Source organism: Oncorhynchus clarkii, chromosome 18 (assembly GCF_045791955.1).
Source record: "Oncorhynchus clarkii lewisi isolate Uvic-CL-2024 chromosome 18, UVic_Ocla_1.0, whole genome shotgun sequence".
Taxonomy (NCBI): Eukaryota; Metazoa; Chordata; class Actinopteri; order Salmoniformes; family Salmonidae; genus Oncorhynchus; species Oncorhynchus clarkii.
In genome coordinates, this window is record NC_092164.1 from 5,823,310 (window position 1) to 5,832,677 (window position 9,368).

The 9,368-nt window shown below is 45.7% G+C and overlaps 1 protein-coding gene across 1 annotated transcript in view; it reads left to right on the forward strand.

Annotated features, from left to right (window-relative positions):
- Nucleotides 1–843: 843 nt before the first annotated feature.
- LOC139372406 (rho-related GTP-binding protein RhoE-like) overlaps nucleotides 844–9,368 on the forward strand; it is an 18,919-nt gene continuing 10,394 nt past the window's right edge. The window contains exons 1-2 of the mRNA XM_071112115.1: nucleotides 844–1,164; nucleotides 1,294–1,381. Of these exons, the coding sequence (XP_070968216.1) occupies nucleotides 1,015–1,164; nucleotides 1,294–1,381 (238 nt within the window). The 5' untranslated portion in view covers nucleotides 844–1,014. The remainder of the gene's footprint in view (nucleotides 1,165–1,293; nucleotides 1,382–9,368) is intronic.

Genomic DNA, 9,368 nt, shown 5'->3' on the forward strand with positions numbered 1-9,368 from the left:
TGCCTAGTTAAATAAAGGTTGAAATAAAAACAATTATAAAATAAATAAACAAAAAATGTACAGTAAACATTACACTCACAAAATGTCCAGAATAATAAGTGAAAGGAGAGACCTAGTCAGCTGCAACTGAATGCCTTCAACTGAAATGTGTCTTCCGCATTGAACCCAACCCCTCTCAATCAGAGGTGCCTTAATCAATATCTACGTCATCAGGGTGCGGGGAATAAACACATTTCAAATGTCATATTATGTGCAAATAGTTCAAGTACACAAGGGGAAATAAATCAACATAAATATGAGTTGTATTTACAACGGTGTTTGTTCTTCACTGGTTGCCCTTTTCTTGTGGCAACAGGTCACAAATCTTGCTCCTGTGATGGCACACTGTGGTATTTCACCCAATTTGTTTTCAAATTCTTTGTGAGTCTGTGTAATCTGATGGAAATATGTGTCTCTAATATGGTCATACATTTGGCAGGAGGTTAGGAATTGCAGCTCAGTTTCCACCTCATTTTGTGGGCAGTGTGCACAGCGGCATTTCTCAATAGCAAGGCTATACTCACCGAGTCTCTCTCGTTCCCTCTCTCTCTGAACACAAGTCATTTAAAATGACATGGTGAGATTATAAATATTTTAATAAAGTAGTCCATCATGATCTGAGCTGTTTGTAGGGAGTCCTACGGAGGGCGCCATCACACACTGAGCATACGATCACCACTCTCCCGACCACCCAGGTCCCCACATAGCCCTGCAACACTTTCAGCACGTGGAGAGAGAGGGGAGGGACAACTCCACTGGCTCATGGTCTCGGTATAAATACCGTCAAAAAGTCTCGTTCGCGTTGTAGTCGACACCAGACACAGTACAGACAAAAGACGCAGACATCAGATAGGAGAAACGGATTTATTACGCTCGGAGTATCTGCTGTTTTCTGTTATTCATGTGTGTGTGTGTGTGTGCTCTCTTCAAACAACGTGGAGCTCTCTATAGCGAACTGTCCGTCAACTGACATCAATGAAGGAGAGAATATCTAGTCAGAAAGTATCTGTTCAGTCCGGGATGGATCCTAGTCAGATTGTGAAGTGTAAAATAGTTGTGGTCGGGGACAGTCAATGTGGGAAGACTGCTCTACTACACGTTTTTGCAAAGGATATCTTCCCAGAGGTGAGTTCAAAGAATTGTCTGCTTGATAGCTAAATGTAACAAAAGTTTGTTATAACTACTACTACTACTAATAATAATATTTGTTATTACTTGTCTATAATGATCTATGATTGTCTCTTTTTTCTTTAGAGTTACATGCCCACAGTGTTCGAGAATTACACGGCCAGTTTTGAAATAGACACGAAAAGAATAGAGCTCAGCCTATGGGACACGTCAGGTAATGATCCATTTCATTTCTTTAATCTATCTATGTTGCCATAACTCTATGACCCAGTCTCCCCTATTATAATATTTAGTTTAGATGTATATAACCTGGGTAAATGTATATAACCTGGGTAAATGTATATAACCTGGGTAAATGTATATAACCTGGGTAAATGTATATAACCTGGGTAGATGTATATAACCTGGGTAAATGTATATAACCTGGGTAAATGTATATAACCTGGGTAAATGTATATAACCTGGGTAGATGTATATAACCTGGGTAAATGTATATAACCTGGGTAAATGTCTATAACCTGGGTAAATGTATATAACCTGGGTAAATGTCTATAACCTGGGTAAATGTATATAACCTGGGTAAATGTATATAACCTGGGTAAATGTATATAACCTGAGTAAATGTATATAACCTGGGTAGATGTATATAACCTGGGTAAATGTATATAACCTGGGTAAATGTATATAACCTGGGTAAATGTATATAACCTGGGTAAATGTATATAACCTGGGTAGATGTATATAACCTGGGTAGATGTATATAACCTGGGTAGATGTATATAACCTGGGTAAATGTATATAACCTGGGTAAATGTATATAACCTGGGTAAATGTATATAACCTGGGTAGATGTATATAACCTGTATATAACCTGGGTAAATGTATATAACCTGGGTATATAAAATGTATATAACCTGAGTAAATGTATATAACCTGGGTAAATGTATATAACCTGGGTAGATGTATATAACCTGGGTAGATGTATATACCCTGGGTAAATGTATATACCCTGGGTAAATGTATATAACCTGGGTAAATGTATATAACCTGGGTAAATGTATATAACCTGGGTAGATGTATATAACCTGGGTAATTGCAGGATAAATGCTTTATGCATTGTTTGCCTTTGTCTTCCATGATGCCCATTGATCACAGTTGCTGTCCATTAGAAATGCAGCTGCCAGGCATGTCAGGACCTGTTGGTCTCACAGTGTGTGCAGCATGCGTGTCATGGAGGAATACATCTGTTAACAGTGATGAATATTTCATTTTTAATGAAACTAAATGATCTATTATTTATTATCAAGTTCTGGTTTGTTACATGCTTAGAAGAAGTCATGATGCTACTGTGGAATTGTAGGGATGGACCAGCTGGTTGAACCATTCAGACAGACACCACTGACCAAATGTTCTACCATGCTTCTTCAGCCCTCCCCCTCAACAAAGACACCATGCAGCCAATCAGTAACAGTGAGAAGACTGTCCTCCCTCCAGACAAACTGCTATTTCTGTACCTGGTGCAGTTTATTAGTCTTATACTGGCCTCTTCCAGTATACTGGTTTCTAGTGTTGAGTAGTTAACCTCATGGGATCTCCATCCATGCTGGAAGTCTGGAAGTAATTATGTGTTGTAGCCCCACTCTCCTCCAGCCGGATCCCCAGCCCTCTCCCTTCCGTAGCCCCACTCTCCCCTAGCCCTCTCCCTTCCATTGTTCCACACTCCCTAGCCCTCTCCCTTTCTTGGCCCCACTCTCCCCCAGCCCAATCCCCAGCCCTCTCTCTTCCATTGCTCCACACTCCCCTAGCCCTCTCCCTTCCATTGCTCCACACTCCCCCAGCCCTCTCCCTTCCATTGCTCCACACTCCCCCAGCCCTCTCCCTTCCATTGCTCCACACTACCCTAGCCCTCTCCCTTCCATTGCTCCACACTCCCCTAGCCCTCTCCCTTCCATTGCTCCACACTCCCCGAGCCCTCTCCCTTCCATTGCTCCACACTCCCCTAGCCCTCTCCCTTCCATTGCTCCACACTCCCCCAGCCCTCTCCCTTCCATTGCTCCACACTCCCCCAGCCCTCTGCCTTCCATTGCACCACACTCCCCCAGCCGTGTCCCTTCCATTGCTCCAGACTCCCCCAGCCCTGCCCCTTCCATTGCTCCACACTCCCCCAGCCCTCTCCCTTCCATTGCTCCACAATCCCTCAGCCCTCTCCCTTCCATTGCTCCACAATCCCTCAGCCCTCTCCCTTCCATTGCTCCACAATCCCTCAGCCCTCTCCCTTCCATTGCTCCACAATCCCTCAGCCCACTCCCTGCTTAAGCCCCACTTTCCCTCAGCCCAATCCCTCAGCCCTCTCCCTTCCATTGCTCCACACTCCCCTAGCCCTCTCCCTTCCATTGCTCCACACTCCCCGAGCCCTCTCCCTTCCATTGCTCCACACTCCCCTAGCCCTCTCCCTTCCATTGCTCCACACTCCCCCAGCCCTCTCCCTTCCATTGCTCCACACTCCCCCAGCCCTCTGCCATCCATTGCACCACACTCCCCCAGCCCTGTCCCTTCCATTGCTCCAGACTCCCCCAGCCCTGCCCCTTCCATTGCTCCACACTCCCCCAGCCCTCTCCCTTCCATTGCTCCACAATCCCTCAGCCCTCTCCCTTCCATTGCTCCACACTCCCCTAGCCCTCTCCCTTCCATTGCTCCACACTCCCCCAGCCCTCTCCCTTCCATTGCTCCAGACTCCCCCAGCCCTGCCCCTTCCATTGCTCCACACTCCCCCAGCCCTCTCCCTTCCATTGCTCCACAATCCCTCAGCCCTCTCCCTTCCATTGCTCCACAATCCCTCAGCCCTCTCCCTTCCATTGCTCCACAATCCCTCAGCCCACTCCCTGCTTAAGCCCCACTTTCCCTCAGCCCTCTCCCTTCCATTGCTCCACAATCCCTCAGCCCACTCCCTGCTTAAGCCCCACTTTCCCTCAGCCCAATCCCCAGCCCTCTCCCTTCCGTAGCCCCACACTCCCCCAGCCCTCTCCCTGCTTAAGCCCCACTCTCCCCCAGCCCAATCCCCTGCCCTCTCCCTTCCGTAGCCCCACACTCCCCAGCCCTCTCCCAGCCCTCAGCTGTCCCCTGCCTGGACTGTGCTTTTAACCTGGGGGTGGTGGAGGTGGAGGTGGTAGTTCAAGCTGGGGCTCTGTTGCCGAGTGGGTCTGTTTGTCTGTCTGGTTGGCTGTAGAGGGACTGTCTGTCTGCCTGTTTGGCTGTAGTGGGACTGTCTGTCTGTAATGTAGTGTAGAGGGACTGTCTGTCTATAGTGTAGTGTAGAAGGAGTGTCTGTCTGTAGTGTAGAGGGACTGTCTGTCTGTAGTGTAGAGGGACTGTCTGTCTGTAGTGTAGAGGGAGTGTCTCTGTAGTGTGGAGGGACTGTCTGTCTATAGTGTAGTGTAGAGGGAGTGTCTGTCTGTAATGTAGAGGGACTGTCTGTCTGTAGTGTAGAGGGAGTGTCTCTGTAGTGTGGAGGGACTGTCTGTCTATAGTGTAGTGTAGAGGGAGTGTCTGTCTGTAATGTAGAGGGACTGTCTGTCTGTAGTGTAGAGGGACTGTCTGTCTGTAGTGTAGAGGGAGTGTCTCTGTAGTGTGGAGGGACTGTCTGTCTGTAGTGTAGTGTAGAGGGAGTGTCTGTCTGTAGTGTAGAGGGAGTGTCTGTCTGTAGTGTAGAGGGAGTGTCTCTGTAGTGTAGAGGGACTGTCTGTCTGTAGTGTGGAGGGACTGTCTGTCTGTAGTGTAGAGGGACTGTCTGTCTGTCTGTCTGTCTTTCTGCTGATTTCTTCAGTAGGTCTCCTGAGCCTTTCCTAGGCACGACTCTGTGATTGGCTCAGCTTCAGTGGGCAAAAACAGAACTAGTGTGTTTGTGTGTGTGTGTGTGTGTGTGTGTGGTGTGTTGTGTTGTGTGTGTATGTGTGGTGTGTTGTGTGTGCGTACTGCAGAGCCTATGTATCCCCTAATGGGAACCCCTCTTTTATTCAGTAGGGCCTCTGAGCGACTGGCTTATCCCATGCCTCTATCCAGGCTTTAACAAGGTAGAGACACCTGAGCTCTGCTCATTACCAGGACTGAGCTGCACATTGATGGGCTCTGCCTCCCTGTCCACTTTGTTTTCAAGCAGGAATAGAGGAAGGGAAGGAGCATAGCCAAACAGGAGTGGAGGTGCAGCAGACTAACACAAATTCTCACAGTAAAAACGAAAAAGTAAGCTACTGGATATACAGTATAGTATAGAACACAACCCAGTAATACAGTATAGTATAGAACACAACCCAGTAATACAGTATAGTATAGAACACAACCCAGTAATACAGTATAGAATAGAACACAACCCAGTAATACAGTATAGTATAGAACACAACCCAGTAATACAGTATAGTATAGAACACAACCCATTAATACAGTATAGTATAGAACACAACCCAGTAATATAGTATAGTATAGAACACAACCCAGTAATACAGTATAGTATAGAACACAGCCCAGTAATACAGTATAGTATAGAACACAACCCATTAATACAGTATAGTATAGAACACAACCCAGTAATACAGTATAGTATAGAACACAACCCAGTAATATAGTATAGTATAGAACACAACCCAGTAATACAGTATAGTATAGAACACAGCCCAGTAATACAGTATAGTATAGAACACAACCCAGTAATACAGTATAGTATAGAACACAACCCAGTAATACAGTATAGTATAGAACACAACCCAGTAATACAGTATAGTATAGAACACAACCCAGTAATACAGTATAGTATAGAACACAACCCATTAATACAGTATAGTATAGAACACAACCCAGTAATACAATATAGTATAGAGCACAGCCCAGTAATACAGTATAGTATAGAACACAACCCATTAATACAGTATAGTATAGAACACAACCCAGTAATACAGTATAGTATAGAACACAACCCATTAATACAGTATAGTATAGAACACAACCCAGTAATACAGTATAGTATAGAACACAACCCAGTAATACAATATAGTATAGAACACAACCCATTAATCCAGTATAGTATAGAACACAACCCAGTAATACAGTATAGTATAGAACATAACCCAGTAATACAGTATAGTATAGAACACAACCCAGTAATACAGTATAGTATAGTATAATATAGAACACAACCCAGTAATACAGTATAGTATAGTATAGAACACAACCCAGTAATACAGTATAGTATAGAACACAACCCAGTAATACAGTATAGTATAGTATAATATAGAACACAACCCAGTAATACAGTATAGTATAGAACACAACCCAGTAACAGGCCTTCCACTCACATATGGATATAAAGCAGTGTTATTCAAAGTCAGGTTCATGACCCCTAGTGGGGGAATTGCAGTTGGGTCGACAAATAAAATGATTTTAAAAAAATTAGAAGTACAAATGATTTTACTGCCTTGCTCAAGGGCAGAACGGCACATTTTTACACAAGCAACATTTTGGTTACTGTCCCAAAGCTTTAACCGCTAGGCTACCTGCTGCCCTCCTAGAAAATGGACAGGCTTTAAAGTTTTGTCATTAGATATGTGGTGGGGGGAAATGGGTTCCCCAGAAATGATGGCAAAAAAAATGGGGTCCCTGCGGAAAAAAGTTGAAATACCACTGACATAAAGCTATTGAACCCATATCAACTCACTGTCCTAACTCTTAAATAAAGGGTGCAGGCAGACAGCCAATCACCTTAGCAAACTGCCTCAGACACACACCTCCACTTTCAACATCCAAGGAGAGACGCAATGAAAGAAACGTTACAAAGAAACATTTCAACACCCCGTAGCCCAGCCGACAGGCCTCTAACCTTTAACCCTGAAGGTGAAGGAGCACACAGAGGACAAATGGGAGTTCATAACTTCCCAGGACATTACCTTAACGACCTCCATTTTACGGTTACCCCCTGACTGACTGTCTGTGGTTCATTAACTGCATCACAAATAAACAGAGAACAAATGCGCCAGGGTCAGTCCACCACCACTTCGTACTGTAGGGAGTCCTGGGAGGGTCAGGGGGATGTGGGTTCCTTCCTGGGAGGGGCATGGGGATGTGGGTTCCTTCCTGGGAGGGGCAGGGGGTTGTGCATTTCAGTCTGGGAGGGTCAGGGCTCAGGGGGATGTGGGTTCGTTCCTGGGAGGGTCAAAGGATTGTGTGTTTCAGTTTGGAAGGGTTAGTGGGGGCTCCAGTTCCACAGATGCCTGAGTTCCTGCCCCCCTACTGCTCCCTGGCAAGACAAGCGGCAGAGGGAAACATATTGATTAGTGCTGGGGCTGCTGAGTTAGTTAGGGAGATTACAAAGGGGGGAGTGAATCCCACAGCTGCTAACCTGGAGGCTCCTCCATATCAATCACATGCTGAGAAGAAGAGGGAGGATGGAGAGGAGGAGGACGGGGGATGAGGAGGGGTGCTAGATACCGGGGATGAAGCTAGAGCTGAGCTGGGCTTATCTGCAGGAGCCATTCTCCCCAGGGCCGGATTTGGGAGCACCTACCTCCAGGGGGCCTTTCCTGCAATTGAAAACATTTTGCCATGGGACAGAGAGAAAATGTTGCAGTTTTATCATGAGGCTAAGAGAAAATGTTGCAGTTTTATCATGAGGCTAAGAGGAAATGTTGCAGTTTTATCATGAGGCTAAGAGGAAATGTTGCAGTTTTATCATGAGGCTAAGAGGAAATGTTGCAGTTTTATCATGAGGCTAAGAAAAAATGTTGCAGTTTTATCATGAGGCTAAGAGGAAATGTTGCAGTTTTATCATGAGGCTAAGAGAAAATGTTGCAGTTTTATCATGAGGCTAAGAGGAAATGTTGCAGTTTTATCATGAGGCTAAGAAAAAATGTTGCAGTTTTATCATGAGGCTAAGAGAAAATGTTGCAGTTTTATCACGAGGCTTAGAGAAAATGTTGCAGTTTTATCATGAGGCTAAGAGGAAATGTTGCAGTTTAAGTGAATTTCCTACAATTCTACACATTTTGCCATGACTTCTGTCATGTTCATATGTTATTTGAGGGGCCCCGACCTCCAGCGTTGGGGGTCCCCTTGAGGTAGGGGGACCCAGGGCACGTGCCCTGCGTGCCTGTTCGTAAATCCGTCCCTCATTCTCCCCCATTGGTCTATTGACCCATCTGAGAGGTTTGGAGGAAGTGGTCCTCAAGGTGTTTGTTGCTTTGTACCTGAGGCATCGATTCAGATGTGACTTATTTCAACCATATCACCTATTCATTTTCTAAACGAATACAGTGGGAGACTATTTAGAAATGAAGGGCAAGCAAAGAACCTCAGCGCCAGCTGGTTGCCGTCCTGTCTCCTCCCTCTCTCCCTGCCTCCACACACGCCTCCCGCATGACTGCTGTGTGATTCAGCGGCTGAGACAGGATGATGGATTGACTACTATCGCGTTTGTTGACACTGTTGTAGGCCGGGCCGTGCTCCGTGCACGCTGAACGCTTTGAGCCAGCCTATAGGAGGGAGACAGCAGCTGGTTCAACATCGTCACAAAGAGGCCAGTGACACTCAGAGAGACAACCGTCAGGGTGATTGACCTTTCAGACGTTACACAGGCACCATTGACATTCCTCCACTAACTTGAATGCAAAGCATCTATACTGAATCCCAACCTGGATCCTGTGTGTTTCTGCCGTCAGTTGTTCACAGACTGCTGCCTGTCCACTCTGGCTTCCAGACAGCTGAGATGGGCTCTGCTTTAGCAAGCTCCCAGGCCTTCCCTTCTACAGACCACGGTCAGCAGCCAGCCTTTGTTGCATCGGATCAATTTCTGGAGCTCGGCGAATTGGAGCCGCATGTTTCACATTCCGGGGACGAAAGGTTGCTACTTGCTACTGAACAAAGAGCCCTTTTGTAAACGTTGAGATCTTTCTGCAAACTTAAGAGGAGCGGTGCATATTTCCGTTGTTAACGTTGTTAACGTTGTTAACGTTGTTAGCCTGAAAGAAAACTCAATCAAATGAGTTTTTGCATGTCTGCATGCCTTAGATCAGCTGTACTGTATACAGCTGTACACTGTGTGATCTGGGTAACTGAATCATATAGACTGTGTTACCTGGGTAACTGAATAATATAGACTGTGTTACCTGGGTAACTGAATCATATAGACTGTGTGACCTGGGTAACTGAATCATATAGAC